The following is a 20949-nucleotide window of genomic DNA, read 5'->3' on the forward strand; positions in this document are numbered from 1 at the left end:
CATGAATAACGCTTTTAACAATTTAAAGATAAAATATAATTCAATCAAATTCCTCTATATCCTGAGCAAATGTGAGAATGTTGTTGTTTTATGTTAATGCGTATTTAGGATTAATGTTAATAATTAAGTAATTAAGAACTAATAGTTCTTTACATTTATACAGATGCTGGTCATAAAATTAGAATATCATGACAAAGTTGATTTATTTCAGTAATTCCATTCAAAAAGTGAAACTTGTATATTAGATTCATTCATTACACACAGACTGATGTATTTCAAATGTTTATTTCTTTTAATGTTGCTGATTATAACTGACAACTAATGAAAGTCCCAAATTCAGTATCTCGGAAAATTAGAATATTGTGAAAAGGTTCAATATTGAAGACACGTGGTGCCACACTCTAATCAGCTAATTAACTCAAAACACCTGCAAAAGCCTTTAAATGGTCTCTCAGTCGAGTTCTGTAGGCTACACAATCATGGGGAAGACTGCTGACTTGACAGTTGTCCAAAAGACGACCATTGACACCTTGCACAAGGAGGGCAAGACACAAAAGGTCATTGCTAAAGAGGCTGGCTGTTCACAGAGCTCTGTGTCCAAGCACATTAATAGAGAGGCGAAGGGAAGGACAAGATGTGGTAGAAAAAAGTGGACAAGCAATAGGGATAACCGCACCCTGGAGAGGATTGTGAAACAAAACCCATTCAAAAATGTGGGGGAGATTCACAAAGAGTGGACTGCAGCTGGAGTCAGTGCTTCAAGAACCACCACGCACAGACGTATGCAAGACATGGGTTTCAGCTGTCGCATTCCTTGTGTCAAGCCACTCTTGAACAAGAGGCAGCGTCTGAAGCGATTCGCCTGGGCTAAAGACAAAAAGGACTGGACTGCTGCTGAGTGGTCCAAAGTTATGTTCTCTGATGAAAGTAAATTTTGCATTTCCTTTGGAAATCAAGGTCCCAGAGTCTGGAAGAAGAGAGGAGAGGCACAGAATCCACGTTGCGTGAGGTCCAGTGTAAAGTTTCCACAGTCAGTGATGGTTTGGGGTGCCATGTCATCTGCTGGTGTTGGTCCATTGTGTTTTCTGAGGTCCAAGGTCAATGCAGCCGTCTACCAGGAAGTTTTAGAGCACTTCATGCTTCCTGCTGCTGACGAACTTTATGGAGATGCAGATTTCATTTTCCAACAGGACCTGGCACCTACACACAGTGCCAAAGCTACCAGTACCTGGTTTAAGGACCATGGTATCCCTGTTCTTGATTGGCCAGCAAACTCGCCTGACCTTAACCCCATAGAAAATCTGTGAGGTATTGTGAAGAGGAAGATGCAATATGCCAGACCCAACAATTCAGAAGAGCTGAAGGCCACTATCAGAGCAACATGGGCTCTCATAACACCTGAGCAGTGCCACAGACTGATCGACTCCATGCCACGCCGCATTGCTGCAGTAATCCAGGCCAAAGGAGCCCCAACTAAATATTGAGTGCTGTACATGCTCATACTTTTCATGTTCATACCTTTCAGTTGGCCAACATTTCTAAAAATCCTTTTTTTGCATTGGTCTTAATTGATATTCTAATTTTCCGAGATACTGAATTTAGGACTTTCATTATTTGTCAGTTATAATCATCAACATTAAAAGAAATAAACATTTGAAATACATCAGTCTGTGTGTAATGAATGAATCTAATATACAAGTTTCACTTTTTGAATGGAATTACTGAAATAAATCAACTTTGTCATGATATTCTAATTTTATGACCAGCACCTGTATAGTGGTTTTTCTCACTACTTATAGCATTTTAATTAGACGTGGATGATATATAGTAATGTACACATCAACATCCAGAGTAATGCTGCATTTACAAATAGAAAAATAATATTGGACATAATTATTTTTCTTTGTGACCCAAATCATATTTTGCTGTGCTGTAGTTCTACAGTGAATGTGCTTTAGCATAGACTTTTTTGTGTTTTATTAAGATCTTGAGGGCAATAGGTCTATAAAGTGTTAGTTCAACTCCTGGTATACGTTTCTACATAAAATGTTACAAATGGACGCAGCCTGAGAGACAAACTTGGTAACTGGTTCAAGAACCAAGACATTCATTAAAGTACTTACTGGAAATTCCTGACAAAAATGTAGCTGCATTTTTCCAAAATTACCAAAGTTCAGAAGCTCTAACTTAAAAAATGGGATTCAACAAAAGCCTGACACGCCAAAATTATTCCACAGACAAAATATCTTTGTTTTTAAAAGTTTGGGGATCATGATGGTCACAAGCTGGTGGAGCAGATCTGGCTGGCTTTCAAACAACTCTGGTGTAAGTTTTTTCATTACCTCCTCCAAATGCTCTGCTGCAAATGATGGAACACCATACCACATCTTAGGTTCTCCCCAATGGAGGTAGTTAATAGAGTAGCTCCAGTGGTCTTCAAAAGACTTTCTCTGATGGAATACAAAGGCAGCAGAATAGCCTGCTAAAGGAAGGAAAAGATGTAAACTCACTGCATTGCCCCATGCTGGCAACCAAAAACAAGGAAAGAGACTGACACGAAACATAGATGAACCCCAAACAGAAAATATATAATTTAGCATAAGTTACTCACAATGTAAAATAAGTATAGGTTTCAAATATTAGAACATAGGAACATCCTAAGTTGGTAAGAAGGTTAGCTGAAAAGAAACTGTGAGCTGGAAAGTGTGATAAGAGGTCTGTGGCACCGTGCGTATTTTTAAAATAAATAATCACATCTCAAGAGCGTGCAGAACAAAAGAGAGAAGAAATAAGAACAGAGAGGAATGGTGGTTAAAAGAAAAGAAGAACAGAGAAAGAAAGGGAGACCAAGTGGCAGGATTGGAAGATCCCATACAGAGAGGAATGGAGGCAGTTGGCCAGCAGTGAACCTCAGTGAGAGGAGCTTGGGATTGAAGGAGAGGCGCTCCTATTGAGAGATGCTGGGGAGTAGGACTCGCCCATCATGCAACATCTCCACACAGACGCCTAAGGACTGGCAGTGGGAAACATGTATGTGTGGCTCAGCACAGCGCCACATGGATACAGAAGGCCTGGCAATGGGGACCCAAGTCAGGGTTGACTACACATGTCAATTGGGCGTCTCCTCTGCTGTAAGATCCTTTGCAGGATAAACAGAGGAGACGTCGGTTTTAGAAGGAAACATTGGGGCTCATATTTATATGGAAGAACTTTCTCTGCATTTTAACCTCATTTTACTGGCTTTATTTAATTGGAATTTCACTTTGTTTTTTGTACTGAAGATCACACGCAGCTAGTAAGTAAATAATGCAATAAAACCAATCTTAAGACTCCCTAGCAGTTTTACTATACTCGTGAACTTGGAGAGGCGTCAGCTAACTCTTAAGAATTACCCAGTGAAGAGGACGTGGACCCATCTGTGCTTGCTGTCCCACTGGCTTTTGTAAGGAGACACTGGTGATACCATATCTTAGCCGTATCTCTGGCATATGAGTTCTGTTAATCTTTATCACGAGAAAATACCCCCAGATAGACAATATTTTTAGTGAAAACTTCAAGCCTTGCCCTACATTGCTGAGGTGTTTTACTTGCATGTTGTTGAGCCGCAGCATTTGCTTCATTTCCACTTTTTGTCTCTTCATCTGTGTCATTAGCACAACATCACTGTTGTGCAGCAGCGTTTGCTGCACACAGGTCTTTTGAAGTGAGGTGCATACAAGTGGCGAAAAAATTTAAACGTGCATTCATGCGCCAGCTAGAGTTGGTGGTTGAGCGTGAGCAGAGCGGACTGCTCCTTACACACACCCTCACAGGTCTTTCATTTACATGTGTCTAATTGACTATTTAGTGAAGATCACTGCACTTTTATGAAACACTGCTTGTTCTTCTGGCACGTTTAGCACCAACCCCTTGCTGCATGTATGTTTCCTCATTTTCCTGGCTCATCTGGTTACATGATTATCAGTAGTTCTGGTTGAAGAGGCTACCCAGACGCAACAAGGAAAATGGAACTGACTCGGTCCATCACAGAGAGGCACAAGCCTGAAAATAAAAAACCAAAGGAGTAATGCTACCAAAGGTTATGCACCCTTCCTTTATCACCTTGTCCACCCTGTTCTTTTTTTGACATTATTGGGTGCCTTGTGTTTTATGCCAATTCAGGCAGTGACCTTTGCGTGATTCAGGAGGTGCTGAGGTGATTGACAATCAAATGTCACTCTCGATTAAAGAACATTTCATCAATAGTGGCTCAGACCTCTTTATTTCATTGTTTTCCTGTAGAATTTATTTTATTCTTTTTGCTGTGGACATAAAATTAAGCGCAGCCTAAATAAATAAATAAGTCCAGCTCAGGGCGGCGAAGGAGCAGTACAGGAGAAAGCTGGAGCAGAAGTTGCAGAACAACAGCATGAAGTACTGCACTCTCTACACATCCTTCTGCTGATACCAACATAGGAGAGACATCCCCACCCACAATTACAGCAGCGCAAGTGAGCAGAGAGCTGAGGAAACTTCATGCCAGCAAAGCAGCAGGTCCAGATGGAGTATCGCCACGACTGCTGAAGGTCTGTGCATCAGAGCTGGGGGTTCCTCTACAGCGCATCTTCAACCTGAGCTTGGAACAGGGGAAAGTCCCGAGGTTTTGGAAAACATCTTGCATCACCCCAGTCCCAAAGGTATCACGTCCTGGTGAGCTGAATGACTTCCGGCCTGTCGCTCTAACATCACATGTGATGAAGACCATGGAGCGGCTGCTGCTTCACCACCTTAGGCCACAGGTCCAACATGCCCTCGACCCTCTGCAGTTCGCATACCATGAGAAGGTGGGAGCGGAAGATGCCATAATCTATATGCTACATCGATCACTCTCCCACTTGGACAGAGGCAGTGGCGCTGTAAGAATTATGTTTCTAGACTTCTCTAACGCCTTCAACACCATCCAACCTCTGCTCCTTAGGGACAAGCTGACAGAGATGGGAGTAGATTCATACCTGGTGGCATGGATCGTGGACCATCTTACAAACAGACCTCAGTATGTGCGTCTCGGGAATTGCAGATCTGACATTGTGGTCAGCAACACAGGAGCGCCGCAGGGGACTGTACTTTCTCCGGTCCTATTCAGCCTATATACATCGGACTTCCAATATAACTCGGAGTCCTGCCACGTGCAAAAGTTCGCTGATGACACTGCTATCGTGGGCTGCATCAGGGAGTGGGCAGGAGGAGGAGTATAGAAACCTCATCAAGGACTTTGTTAAATGGTGCGACTTAAACCACCTACAACTGAACACCAGCAAAACCAAGGAACTGGTGGTGGATTTTAGGAGACCCAGGCCCCTCATGGACCCCGTGATCATCAGAGGTGACTGTGTGCAGTGGGTGCAGACCTATAAATACCTGGGAGTGCAGCTGGATGATAAATTGGACTGGACTGCCAATACTGATTCTCTGTGCAAGAAAGGACAGAGCCGCCTGTACTTCCTTAGAAGACTGGCATCCTTCAACATCTGCAGTAAGATGCAGCAGATATTCTATCAGATGGTTGTGGCGAGTGCCCTCTTCTACGCAGTGGTGTGCTGGAGAGGCAGCATTAAGAAGAAGGATGCCTCATGCCTGGACAAACTGGTGAGGAAGGCAGGCTCTATTGTTGGCATAGAACTGGACGGTTTGACATCCGTAGCAGAGCAACGGGCGCTCAGCAGGCTCCTATCAATTATGGAGAATCCACTACATCCATTAAACAGTGTCATCTCCAGACACAGGAGCAGCTTCAGCGACAGACTGCTGTCACTGTCCTGCTCCACTGACAGACTGAGAAGATCATTCCTCCCCCAAACTATGCGACTCTTCAATTCCACCAGAGGGGGTAAACGTTGAACATTATTCAAGTTATTGTCTGTTTTTTACCTGCATTTTTTATTACTCTTTAATTTAATATTTTTTGCTGCTGGAGTATGTGAATTTCCCCCTGGGATTAATAAAGTATCTATCTATCTATCTATCTATCTATCTATCTATCTATCTATCTATCTATCTATCTATCTATCTATCTATCAAGTCATCTGGAAAAATTTAACCTGTGTACTCTGTGTTACAAATCATTTAGAGCTGCTGAAGATCTTTTTTAAAACTGTGACAAAATGGGGAAAAGAACAGAATTCTGACCAGATGAATTTGAAATTTCGAGTTACAATAATCTGATAAAACTGATCATCCTATACAGCTATATATTTCTGTCTATTATATAAAAAAATCCTGGGACAAGACGAGACTTTTTAGCCTGGGGCCAGACGTGACATTTTCAGAGAGATACTTTCACGTCCCACAAGACAAGACTTTGTGCCAAGAGATTTAATCGTGCCCGGGTCCGGAAATAAAAGACAAAGAGTAGATGACAAAGTACTGTAGAACGTCGTAAAGAATTCAAAAACGTTGGTGCGATACACATGCAGAGCAGGTTAGAGATAATGGAAGTACGAAAATTCAAAAGTCTCAAAAAAATGATAGTAAAGATCGCACTAGTGAAATAACGGAACAGCGAAAAGAGATCAAATATATTGTTCGGATTTAAACTTTAAGTCGGAGACTAATTCGTGTTGCCATCAGGGAAAAGTATTGTTTCTTCCCAATGAAGAGGCGTATCCACGAGAATTAAAAGATTTGTTGTTTGGTGAAAGTGAAATCCACATACGCGAGTGGCAGAGATGCGAATTGGCTGGCGCGTAGCGCAGGCAGGGGAGTTGGCAAGTGAAGCCCCCTAGTTTAGAGAATATAAAAGTCACTCCCAAAGACAGTTAATGTCACTCTGTGATCATTAAATATTTACATTTCTCATTTTCATTTTATTTTTGCAGACAGGGAAGTTCATTGGAGAAGTTGACGGCGCTGTGGTACTTCAGCTTGTCAGCATGGGCATGTTCAAGCAGTAAGTAATTAAATTGAAAACGTTTATAAGGTGTTTTTATTACGTGCACAAATTCAATAGGTTTGGACTTTTTTTAAATTAGACCCTAGTGAATCCATCGACTATTCAAAAGCGCTCCCTCTTATATCTTTCACTGACGCTCTTTTTGTTTTTTGACAGGGTGACGCTCTACGATTACCAGGCCATGTGTAAGAGCCACCATCATCACCACAGTGGAGCACAGCGTCTGATGAGTGTCTGTATCATGATCTTGTTCAAGCTCAGCTGCCTTTTTTAAATCTGTTTTATTACCTGTAAGGAATTGAAAATGAATCTGATATAAGAAACACATTTCCTCCATTGGAAATGTTGCCCTTTTTTCAATTTTGTAACAAATGTGGTCGCCATTTTCTAGCTAATTCGGTCATACAGTAAACAAAGGATCTACCATTAATAGTTGCACTCACCTTTGTGTTAAACAATATTCAGCACCTAGAAGATGAGGAATTGAATACTACAGAATAAAAAAGCCATGTTAGAATTAATTCACGCTGTATTATTTTGATGGCCACATTCTTGTGGTTCCCCTTGTTGTAGAGAAACCATGTGATAATCATCACAAGAACATGTCCAATAATACGGTATGTTCCAACTACCAAACTCAGAGCAATTAAGATGTAAAGTCGGGGGGCTAATAGTTTCACTACAATGTCCAAAGTTCTGCTGTTAGATTTCCTGGGTAAGTGTAAGGGTGTGTGCCCACTCTGCAGTGGACTGACGCTGCAAATCAGAGCTGATCATAGTCTTGCATCCTGATAATTGTTCAGCACTACTACTTATTGTTTAGAACATAAGTTCTTATGTTCTTAAGGATCTTCTTATGTTCTTATAAATGAGATATTGAGACAGTTTAGCTATTAGCTGAACCAAAAAGCTTGATGGACTGAATCATCTCCTTTAGCTTGTCAAATTTCTTATATAACAATTGTCACAAAAGGTCATTTCGCCCAACAAGCTTATCCATGCTAATTACCTAGATTGTCTGAAATAACTCCAAAGTGAGATGTTACACTACTGGGACACTGTTTGGTGATTTATTGCATGCGTCTTTGCAAGAGGGAAAGATTTGCAACATATTAGGGCTGCAGAGAGATGAAGTCAATCCCAGGCATCAAGGCATGCAGAGTTGGAACCAACTCTGGGTGGGACATCCATTAGATAACATTAGCATCAGTGAATCTGCCTTTCATTATTCTTTGAGGATGCACAGCATGGTGACACAATTGTTGCTAATTCAGATCCCACATCCTTGATTTGAATTCCAGGTCCGTGAACTGTCATGTACTGTATAGAGTTTGCATGTTCTCCCATTATGTGTGAGAATTTCTCCTCTGGGTTCTCTGATTTTTCTTCCTAATCCTAAAGGTGTGCAGAATAAGTTACTTGACAATTGCAAACCTGTGTGTGTGAGTGGATTGACATCTTGTCCAGGGTTGTCTAATGTCTTGTACCCGATACTACTGGGACTCTGAACTGGATTATGTGGGCTTGATGATATTATTGGATGTCTGACACATTTGCCAATTTCCTAAACATAATTTGGAACACAACTGTAGCCATTACATCTTACGCTCTGCCTAACCCAGCTTGAACAGGAGAATTCTAATGAATACATTAGATGGCATTATGTCTTATACTGAACTTTCCACGTTTTGTGGTTTGTTTTCTAAATCATTGATAAATCAGCTTCTTTACAAGATTCTAGTCTGCAGTGTCCACCTCACTGATGTGCTTTCCCAGAGTTGCGGAGGCTAACATGTTTTCCATTACTCCAAAGCTGTACAAAGACGTGACGCAAAAAAAGTTATTTAAAATACAGTTATGGAAAGAATACCCTAAGGTTTTAACAGAAGAACACGTTTCATCCCATCAGTGCTGCCTTGTAGCTTCAGAGTTCTGCATTCGAATTCCATGCCTGGTCAATGCCTGTATGGAGTTTGCATGGTCTGTATGTTTTTTTCTCAGGGTCCTCTAGTTGTCTTCTCCTTGTCCCAGAAATGTGTCAGTTGGGTTTGTTAGAGACAATAAACTGGCCGCATAAGAGGGAGGGAGTGAGCTCTAGCTGAGGATTGCCTCCTGGTTTGCAGTTGGTGCTGCTAGAATAAGTTCTGGGTCTCATAACTCTAAACTGCACTAAGCAGGTCTAATCATCGGTGGTTGAATGGCTGTTGTTTCATTTACAGCTGCCTCATGCATTGTGCTAAGTGCTGTTGGGATAGGCTCAGATAACTGGCAAGTGTCTGAGTTTATAAATCCATCCATCCATCCATTTTCCAACCCGCTGAATCCAAACACAGGGTCACAGGGGGCTTATAAATTATAATATATTTAACAAATCACAGTAAAAAGTCTTCATGATATTCAAGTTGGTACTATATCGATATACTCAGCCCAGCTTTACAGCTTCAGCTAGTCAGCAGCCTGCAGCCCATAGTTGGGTCAGGGGCATCCAAAAACCTCCTGCGTACCATGATTAAAGAGCAGGAGATCCTCACATTTTCCATAACGGCAGAGTGTTTGAAGAGTCAATTATTTTCCTCAGTTTCAGAATTTAGCTGTGCTTTTTCATTTCTTTTTACTGTAAAGGTATTGCTTCTAAATTACTTTGGGGCCAACTGAGGTTACAGCAAAGGCGCTTTGTCAAAGCTGAGCCTGAAGATGGTGGAAGGATTTATTGAAAAGGAAACTCATTTTAGTTTGTGTGAAACTCATTGTAGCCTGAGGAAAGATGCCAAATATATTAGTTTGCCATCATTTTAGAATTTAGTAATATTGCTTCATATTTAGGGCAGAACGGCGGCGTGGTGGTAGTCCTGCTACCTCACAGTAAGGAGACCAGAGTTTGTGTCCCGGGTACGTCCAGCATTGGAGATTGCATGTTCTCCCCATGTCTGTGTGGGTTTCCTCCAGGTTCTCTGGTTTCCTCACACTGTCCAAAGACATGTAGGTTGAGTGAATTAGCGATGCAAAACTGACCCTGGTGTGTGTTTGCCATGCAATGGATTGGCATTTGTTCCTGCCGCGACCCTATGCTAGCTGGGATAGGCTCCAGCACCTCTCGTGACCCAGGTCTGGATTAAGTGGGTAAAAAGATGACATGATATGTTTCATATTTATAAATCTGAATGGATGATTTTATTTGTGTGTGTGTGGGTGTCTGTCTGATATGCAAATATACAAAGCTAAATCTACATCCATCAAGTCTTGTACAGATTCTTCATTTATACAGGGGATGACTGCAATCTGTGTTTCATATGAAAAATGTAGTCAGTGCCCCCACCCTGGACAAAACCAGGAAACCCCTGCTAGTATATGTAGTACTCTCTCTCTCTCTCTCTCTCTCTCTCTCTCTCTCTCTCTCTCTCTATATATATATATATATATATATATATATATATATATATATAATTACACTATATATATTGTGAAGACTAGGGGGTGCCAGTGAGCCCCAAACACACCAACACAGTCCCAGGTTCAAATAAAGGGTGTTTTATTACAATTACCAAAACAAGTTGTCTTTTCTCTCTTTCTTAATCTCTCCTCTCTCCACGACACTGCCCTCCTCCAGTCAAGTGTTGCTTTCCTTCCCCCCATTTCTGATTCGCCTCGACAAGGCAGTGTGCTCCCTTTTGTTGAGGACCTGGGAGTATTTCTGGTCCCAGGGCTTTTGCCTGTTTGAAGATATTCCAGGTCATGCAGAAGTTCCCCATAGGAAGCGGTGTAATTTCCCACAGCACCCTCTTGTGGTACTCACGGACCCCAGCAGAGCTGTGTTACCAAACTAAAATTCCCAGCATGCCCTAATGGTTTCTGACCAGGCACCAATATCCAGGGACACTGCCATCTAGTGTCCTGGTAGAATAAATAGCGCCCAGTGACAGTTCTTCCCTGCCCTTCCCTTTAATCCCGGTTAGGGAAGGTACTCCAAATATATCCAGCCATGACAAATGCCCATCTGCCTTGGGCTTCCCGTCTGGGTATGTAATCTTCCTGTCCTTCATCTGGGATATCCGTCCATCCACCTGGGAAATCTTGTACGGGTATGGCATCTTTCTGCCCCTCGGCTGGGATGCCTGACCGTCCATGTGGGGCCTCCCATCTGACTAAGTAACCTTCCCCCCTCCTGGTTGGGATGCCTGTCCATCCCGTGAGGCACTTAAAATCTCTCTCTCTCTCTATATATATATATATATATATATATATATATATATATATATATATACAGTTAGGTCCATAAATACAGTATTTGGACAGAGACAACTTTTTTCTAATTTTGGTTCTGTACATTACCACAATGAATTTTAAATGAAACAACTCAGATGCAGTTGAAGTGCAGACTTTCAGCTTTAATTCAGTGGGGTGAACAAAACAATTGCATAAAAATGTGAGGCAACTAAAGCATTTTTTTAACACAATCCCTTCATTTCAGGGGCTCAAAAGTAATTGGACAATTGACTCAAAGGCTATTTCATGGGCAGGTGTGGGCAAGTCCGTCGTTATGTCATTATCAATTAAGCAAATTAAAGGCCTGGAGTTGATTTGAGGTGTGGTGCTTGCATGTGGAAGATTTTGCTGTGAACAGACAACATGCAGTCAAAGGAGCTCTCCATGCAGGTGAAAGAAGCCATCCTTAAGCTGCGAAAACAGAAAAAACCCATCCGAGAAATTGCTACAATATTATGAGTGGCAAAATCTACAGTTTGGTACATCCTGAGAAAGAAAGCAAGCACTGGTGAACTCAGCAACGCAAAAAGACCTGGACGTCCACGGAAGACAACAGTGGTGGTGATCGCAGAATCATTTCAACGGTGAAGAGAAACCCCTTCACAACAGCCAACCAAGTGAACAACACTCTCCAGGGGGTAGGCGTATCGATATCCAAGTCTACCATAAAGAGAAGACTGAATGAAAGTAAATACAGAGGGTGCACTGCAAGGTGCAAGTCACTCATAAGCCTCAAGAATAGAAAGGCTAGATTGGACTTTGCTAAAGAACATCTAAAAAAGCCAGCACAGTTCTGGAAAAACATTCTTTGGACAGATGAAACCAAGATCAACCTCTACCAGAATGATGGCAAGAAAAAAGTATGGAGAAGGCGTGGAACAGCTCATTATCCAAAGCATACCACATCATCTGTAAAACACGATGGAGGCAGTGTGATGGCTTGGGCGTGCATGGCTGCCAGTGGCACTGGGACACTAGTGTTTATTGATGATGTGACACAGGACAGAAGCAGCCGAATTAATTCTGAGGTGTTCAGAGACATACTGTCTGCTCAAATCCAGCTATCGTCAATGCAGTCAAATTGATTGGGCGGCATTACATGATACAGGTGGACAATGACCCAAAACATACAGCCAAAGCAACCCAAGAGTTTATTAAAGCAAAGAAGTGGAAAATTCTTGAATGGCCAAGTCAGTCACCTGATCTTAACCCAATTGAGCATGCATTTCACTTGTTGAAGACTAAACTTCAGACAGAAAGGCCCACAAACAAACAGCAACTGAAAGCCGCTGCAGTAAAGGCCTGGCAGAGCATTAAAAAGGAGGAAACCCAGCATGTCCATGAGTTCAAGACTTCAGGCTGTCATTGCCAGCAAAGGGTTTTCAACCAAGTATTAGAAATGAACATTTTATTTCCAGTTATTTAATTTGTCCAATTACTTTTGAGCCCCTGAAATGAAGGGATTGTGTTAAAAAAAATGCTTTAGTTGCCTCACATTTTTATGCAATCGTTTTGTTCACCCCACTGAATTAAAGCTGAAAGTCTGCACTTCAACTGCATCTGAGTTGTTTCATTTAATTGTGGTAATGAACAGAACCAAAATTAGAAAAAAGTTGTCTCTATCCAAATATTTATGGACCTAACTGTATATATATATATATATATAGAGAGAGAGAGAGAGAGAGAGAGAGAGGACTAAAGGGGCATTAAAAGCTGTCAATTAAGCCAAAAATAGCCCAAATTGGCCATAATAGAGTCAGACAAAGAAAGAAATTATTGGCACAAGAGGGGTTGATAAAGGAGTACACAAATGGATATATATTGGATTGTTTGATTTTTATCCTCAATGGCAGCAATGACTGCAATGTAAACTAATAGTTATGTACTTCAGGCTTATATTTTTCTTATATCTATATAGATTTATAAGCTGTCTAAGACAGATTGAAATCTAAGTAATCAACATAGACCTCATGTTTAATATTTCATACAGGGGTTGTCCATTTGGTCTGGCATAATAATACACACCTGATCCCTTTCCTTTGCAGCTGCGTTTTCCTCTTCAGATAGAGAAAGTTGAGATAGGCAATGCTGTGGCTTATACTCCAATACCTCCACTAGTCAACACTGCCTTTGAGTAACAGCCGCATTCCAAAATAGCTTCTTATTTAAGATGCAAATGTGACACTTTTGTCATCCTGGATTATTGTAAAAATGGAGTACAAAGACAACTGGTATTGCTTTATTAGAGCATGCAGATTCAGCACCTCTCCTCTCTCTCTCTCTCTCTATTCATAGCTTAAATACACCAATTAGCCACAACATTAAAACCACTAGCAGATAACGTGAAAAACGTTGACTTTTTCATTACAATGGCACCTGTTTAGAGGTGGGATATATTAGGCAGCAAGTGAGCAGTCAGTTCTTGAAGGTGACAGAAAAATGGGCAAGCATAAGGATCTGAGTGACTTTGACAAAGATCAGATTGTGATGCTTGGACATCTGGGTCTGAACATCTTCACGATGGCAAGTTCTGTGGGATGTTACTGGTATTCAGTGGTTAGTACCAACCAAAAGTGGCCCAAGGAACAGCAACCAGTAAACCTAGGACAGGGTCATGGGCGTCCAAAGGCTCATTGATGTGCATGGGGAGCGAAGGCTAGCCCGTCTGACCTGATTCCACAGAAGAGCACTCATTGCTGAAAAACTTAACACTGGCCATGACAGAAAGGTGTCAGAACAGCTTGCTGCCTAGACCAGTCAGATTGCCCATGCTGACCCCAGAACTGCAGAGAGTGCTAGAAATGGACACGTGAACATGCAAATTGGACAATAGAGGAATGGAAGAAGGTGGCCTGGTCTGATGAATCACATTTTCTTTTATCATGTAGACAGCCAGGTCATTTACCTGGAGAAGAGATGGCAGCAGGATGCACTATGGGAAGTAGACAAGCCAGTGAAGGCAGTGTGATGCTCTGAGGAATGTTCTGCTGGGAAAGGCTGAGTGTAGGCATTCATGTGGGCATTACTTTGATATAGTTTAGAGAATGACACAAGCATTGGTTTTCACAAAGTTTTCTGCTTCAGTGTTTTTAGATCTTTTTGTCAGATGTTTCTGTGGTATACTGATGTATAATTACAAGCATTTCATAAGTTTCAAAGGCTTGATTATGCAAGAATGGGCTACCATTAGTCAGGATGTGACCCAGAAGTTGATTGACAGCATGTCAGGGCAAATTGCAGAGGTCTTGAAAAAGAAGGGCCAACACTTCAAATATTGACTCTTTGCATAAACTTAATGTAATTGTCAATAAAAGCCTTTGAAACTTATGAAATGCGTGTAATTATATGTTGTGGTGCCGACAGCACAGGACACCTTCAAGGATCTTGTGGGGTCCATGCCTTGACGGGTCAGAACCAGGGCCGTCTTAACAGCATTATAGAAACCCGAGCAGATCAATGCACTGGGGCCCCTACCTACACAACCACTCAGCAAGTCATAACATACATAGATTAGCAGGTGGCTCCTATGCTCGTGAGGCCCCTGGGCAATAGCCCAGCTTGTCCATGCGTTAAGATGGCCCTGGTCAGAGCTGTTTTGATGGTACAAGGGGGGCCTACACAATATTAGGCAGGTGTTTTAATGACGTGGCTGATCTCTCTGTGTGTGTGTATACATATTTTATTCAACATTAATTATGTTATCAAAAAAACAAAGTCAACTGAAAGTTACTTTGCAAATGCATTTCAAGATGTTTTACTATTTTTGTTACATACAATAACTGGGGACTGAAGAATTTTGAACTCTTTTTGCAGCCTTTCTATGGATTGTTGGCATCTCTGAAATGGCTTCTCAGCAATTTTCTCCTGTAAGTCAAATTACACAAGTGGGCCTCTGTTACTAATCAACAAAACCACATTTGGCTCATGCTGGGTTGCTGAGCTTCATGTACCTCCCTTGTGTTTCTTTTGCAGGTTCCTCATTGAGTTTAATTTCTGTGGATTATGGCATTCGGACACTCGTGTGGAAGGTGAGTTGTTTTTTTCTCTTCTTTTCAGAATTTTAGGGTCACTATGGGACATGACAGTTGTTCTTTCTGCTTAAGGTTCTGTTTGGTTATTCAAAATGTGAGTATGTATGATTAAAGCAAATATGTACTACTAACACTTGGAACAGGAAGGAGCAAACTGTTGATAAAGGAAATTACTAGAACAAGGATGGCCTAAGCGGACCTTTGTATGAATAATATTCATTGTAATTAATAGTAGCAGGCCAAGATTAGGTGAACAATGAAAGCTTTATCCAAATATGTGTCCATTAATGCATAAGTGCCATAAATTATATTATAGACATTATAAGGCACCCGGACTTAGCAAAGCACAATACCATAACCGTGTTCAAAGCTTACTATATAAAAATGCATAAAATAAACTGAATTACATCTAGATATTTGTCTACTAATGTATAAGTCATATGTTCATTCAGTCATTCATTCATTATCCAACCCGCTATATCCCAACTACAGGGTCACGGGGGTCTGCTGGAGCCAATCCCAGCCAACACAGGGCACAAGGCAGGAAACAAATCCCGGGCAGGGCGCCAGCCCACCGCAGATAAGTGATATGTTAATACCACAAAGTATGAGCTAGACCCATAGGAAAGTTAAACTGCTCAAAGGCTGATCTATGATGGCTCATGAGAAGTGAAAGAGATTCTCATTTATGTTTCATTTAAGAATCAACTTTGTCATAGATGTTTCTCCTAAAATTCATTAAGAGAAATGGCTTTAGACAAAAAGGAGATACAACTGAGGTAGAAGTAGTCAAAATTGAGAATCTGGTTTGAAAAGCATGTTATATTTTGTGAGATCTTCTCCTAGTCTTGTTTTAATCTTTTTCTTAATAAGACTTATTATTGGACTGATTCCTTTATGTAAGGTGACTTTGAACATTTGGGCTACGATTTGGGTTTCCAGTTGGAGCACAGGCATCTGAAAAGTCTTTCTTGTGGTGTCAGTAGTGGGATTTGAACTCATAACCTGAAGGTTTGAAGTCCAAAGTCTTAACCACCACGCTGATCGCCTCATATTCCAGAGTGACTGGAGCACAGCAATATAAATTAGGGAAACTAATAGTTTTATTTAGAAGCAAGCACTACAGTTCTGTAATGAGAGCAAAGTGCCTTACTGCCACAAACAACTCTCCATACATTTTATCAGATATTACTAAGCACACACTGCAAATATTTTCAAATTGCAAAAAAAAAAAAAAATGTCAAAGCACTACTTGGAAAATCTGAGCCCACTGTGTGACTTTGCTGAGATCTCTGCTGAAACTCAAGAGGAGACCCTTGTGAGAATACTAATGAAGAAAATCTGACAAGAGGGAGACAAAAGAAAATGTCTCTATTTTATTCCTTTCTGATCTCATTGTTGTCTAGGAGGAACCAAAAAGATATTATGGAGATCTCTTTTTGGATTTTTCATTCTTGTGGGGACACCTAAGTGTGATAACACGACCGCATTCAGAGCTTACTATATATCATGTCATAAGTCCCTACAAGTAACTGATGTTTGATAACATAGATCACTACCTAACAAAGGAGGAACACTCAAGTCAGCTCACTTCTGTTGAACGTGCAAACTCATTTGGGTTTGGAGAGTAACGCAGACCCCCGAGCTCAACAGCAGAGCAAACCCTTGACAAAGGTTATGTTCTGAACACTGGTGGGGGGCCCCTAGCTAGCAGCAGGCTTGTTGAATCAAGCTCTGTGCCACCAAAGGGAAAAAGCAGCTGGACAGGGTGATGTGTGCTCAGAGAAGAGCAGAGATGGGGTCTAATCTCATTTTCAGTCCAGCCTAAGTCAGACCCCTCTATTGTATGCAGGAAAGACCTTTAGTTGGTGGCCGCTGTGGTGTGTACTTGGGGAAGTACAGAGATGGGGTTACCGAGTTGGTAACCACATATATGAACACGAGTAGTTCAAACTCAGCTGAAAACCCTTTGGGCCACATATCTGCACGTATAACATCTGAGCAGTAGGTCAAGGTTTGCATTTGTGAGGTTAGCAGGCTAACAACTGGCCAAGCAGCCATTTCAGAGTAACCCCTGACTGTAATCACATTAACAGCATGTGTCCAAAAGTCAGAAAACAAAACTTTGTAATACAACCGGTGGTCCGTGGTTTTAGAATCAAAACACGAGTAATGACAGCGACCAGAATCTGGGTCAGGTAAGTACCGTGAGGTAACAGAGAAAACCTTCAAAGCAGATACAAACGTGTAATGAATGTGCAACTAATTTTGAAAAAGAGTGCAGAACACCAACGGTAAAGTGACAGCAGAATTATGTCATGGCTTACTTGGTTTACAACTCATCACCATGTGTCTTGTTTTCATTTTCTCTCACCTTTTCCATGCCTTTCATGTGTTTCTCATCATTTTCACCTCCATCTTAAACCTTTCTGATGTCATCCATCATCTTCATCATTCTGTGAATTCTGTTCACAAACTCAGCCAAGGCTATCTTCCATTCGTGTAAGTACAAATATTTACAAAGCTGCTGTTGATGTAAAGTTTTCAAGATGACTGAAGCTGTGCTGTGTGTGTGATGTGATGTAAGTACTAACAGCTCAGTTACTTATTTCCTGTGTGATTTCTGTCTCTAATGCACCAAAAGTTGCCCTGTCACATGAAAAGAGTATGCAGTATGCAATATATTCTGAAGAAATGGAAGCAGAGGTCTCACTGATTCCTTAGCCAATGTCAATGTCAACTTTATTTATATAGCACATTTAAAACAACATTGGAATGCTGTGGCCAAAGTGCTTTACAATAATAGAATTAAAGAAAAACATAGAACATGAAAAACATAAATAGAAATAAAATAAATGAACATAAATAAAATAATTAATAAATAGAAGTAATGTTACATAATCACAATGAGGAAACCATCAGTATTACTGAAGGTCACAGAATGCAAGTGAATAGAAATGAGTCTTTAATCTTATTTTAAACAGTTCAATTGTAGACGACTACTTTATGTGATGAAGTAAAGAGTTCCACAGGCGAGGAGCAGCAGCTGCAAAGGCCCTGTCCCCCTTAGTTTTACACTTGGTACAAGGGACAACAAGAGACAACTGACCAGAAGATCTAAGCACTCTGGATGGCTGGTGTAAAACACATAATTCGGATAAATAGGCAGGAGAAAGCCCATGTAAAGATTTAAAAACTAGCAACAAGATTTTACAATCAATTCGAAAACTGACAGGCAGCCAGTGTAAAGAAGCTAATATTGGAGAAACAGAGTTATACTTTCTTGCCCCAACCAGAAAGCAAGAGGCAGCATTTTGGACCAACTGTAACCTGTGTATCAGAGATTTGCTAATCCCAGAATACAGCGAGTTGCAGTAATCAAGGCGAGAAAAGATAAAAGCATGAGTAGCTTTCTCAAGATCCCTAGAAGATAAAAAAGGCCTGATCTTACCTAATAGATGAAGCTGGAAAAAGCCACTCTTGACTACAGAATTAACTTGTTTCTCAAAAGAGAGGTTACTGTCAAAGATAACACCTAGATTGCGGACTTGAGGTTTGCAAAAGACAGAGAAAGAGCCGAGAAGTCCAAGACCAATTTGGGCTTTAGCTGATGGACCCACTATAAGCACCTCTGTTTTATTTTGACTCAGATCAAGAAAATTATTAGCCATCTAGGATCTTAGTTCAGAAAGACAGTTGTACAGTTGATTTATTGCAGAGTTGCAGACGGGAATATAAACCTGAGTATCATCAGCATAGCAGTGAAAAGAAATGTTAAATTTCCTAAAAATAGCTCCAATAGGGTGAAGGTATATAGAGAATAAGATAGGATCCAAAATGGATCCCTGAGGAACACCACATTTAAGAGGAGAAGTAGATGAAGAAGAGGAATTTAAAGTCACTGAAAAGTGTCTACCAGTTAGATATGACCTGAACCTTTAAGCCCAACAAGATGTTCAAGCCACAACAGCAATATCTCATGGTCAATAGTGTCAAAGGCAGCAGTCAGGTCCAGGAGGACAAGGACCGCAGTGCCACCTGAGTCAGTAATAATAGAGATGTCATTGAATATTTTAAGGAGGGCCGTCTCAACACCATGATAACGCCTAAAGCCAGATTGGTAGATCTCAAATAAATTATTAGAGTTAAGGTGATCAACCAATTGATTATAAATTCTTTCTAATATTTTAGCCAGAAATGGCAATTGGGAAATCGGGTGAAAATTGGCTAAAACTTCAGGATCTACAGTAATTCTGCCTTTTTTAGACAGGGGCAGACAGCAGCATGTTTAAAAAATGAGGGCACAACCCCTGCACTAATAGAATCATTGATAATGGCTAGTAAAGATGGGCCCAAAACATCAAAGGCTTCCACTGAGAGGCGTCCTGAAAAAAGTCCTCACAAAGATCAAAAGTTCCTAGTCTCACTTTAAACTACATGTTCATTTTATTTAAACTTTAAAGCATTAACTGTTGGCATATCAGAGAATAAATACAATGTGGTTTCATGACAGGTTTACTGCTGTGTTGCAAGCTTGACCTTGTTTATCACTACTTCTGATGAACAGGACATTTTTTTCTTTTTTGTGTCTAACCAGGCCAGCTTTTTAGGCAGATCTCTAGAGAAATTCTAATATCAGGTAGTGAACCATATGCATGGTCGACAGTGTTTTTGTATAATCAGCATTAACTGTTGGCATATCAGAGAATAAATACAATGTGGTTTCATGACAGGTTTACTGCTGTGTTGCAAGCTTGACCTTGTTTATCACTACTTCTGATGAACAGGACATTTTTTTCTTTTTTGTGTCTAACCAGGCCAGCTTTTTAGGCAGATCTCTAGAGAAATTCTAATATCAGGTAGTGAACCATATGCATGGTCGACAGTGTTTTTGTATAATCAGCTTCCTTTCACTCAGGTGGCACTAACCATGCAGGTTATCCCCCCTGGGCTACCCGGACACAAGCATTAATCTACAGGCTATACAGAGTGCAGAAAGCAAATGGTTTAGCTGGTTGTGCCAAAGAAGAAACGCATCACCTCAAATGACTTAGCAGGCTTCTAACTGTGAAGGTGTCTTCTTTCTGTTTTATTTGAGAGACACTATATCTGCATGGCTTTTTCTGTTTCCAGTTCCAAAATGGGGCTGTCAGGAGAATGGTACTATTCAGTGTTGGCTGTTAGCTTTATGCTTTGGTCTGAATTTTCATTTCTGCACAAGTAGCAGAAGTACTCTAACCTCTTAAGATAATATCAGGTAAAATACTTTTCTGAAAAAGCGAATATTTAATTTTTACATTAAACTCCATCATCAGTATAAATGTGCTATAACTGCACACAAATGGCAATAACAATTGTTAGAGGACAAGCACAGTTGTTTTTAGTGTACTACCCATCTAATATGGATTGAAATCCAGGTCATCAATGTAGACCTCAGCATTAATGTTTGCAGTGCACAATCTATTGGTATGCATTTTATAATGTATGTAGTAATAAAATATATTGTATTTGTCATTCCAGCTGATGGCGCATCACAAACATTTGTAGTATGTAGTAATAAAGTGCATTACTAGATATGTCTATCATATGCCACCTGTTGGAATGACAAATGCAATGCATATGTCTCTATTCTACACCATTTGGTATGGGATTCATAAAAGTAGTGTTAATGTTTGTGATGTGCCACCTGCTGGAATGACAAATGCAATGCATATGTCTCTGTTCTAC

The 20949-nt window shown here is 40.7% G+C and overlaps 1 protein-coding gene across 1 annotated transcript in view; it reads left to right on the plus strand.

Moving 5' to 3' along the window:
• The window catches only part of cacna2d4a (calcium channel, voltage-dependent, alpha 2/delta subunit 4a), a 791862-nt gene that overhangs the window by 731975 nt on the left and 38938 nt on the right, over nt 1-20949 (plus strand). The window contains exons 32-36 of the mRNA XM_051921543.1: nt 6855-6925; nt 7085-7160; nt 15005-15057; nt 15164-15219; nt 17704-17724. Coding sequence (XP_051777503.1) covers nt 6855-6925; nt 7085-7160; nt 15005-15057; nt 15164-15219; nt 17704-17724 — 277 coding nt within the window. The remainder of the gene's footprint in view (nt 1-6854; nt 6926-7084; nt 7161-15004; nt 15058-15163; nt 15220-17703; nt 17725-20949) is intronic.

This window comes from Erpetoichthys calabaricus, chromosome 18 (genome assembly GCF_900747795.2).
Source record: "Erpetoichthys calabaricus chromosome 18, fErpCal1.3, whole genome shotgun sequence".
Classification (NCBI taxonomy): Eukaryota; Metazoa; Chordata; class Cladistia; order Polypteriformes; family Polypteridae; genus Erpetoichthys; species Erpetoichthys calabaricus.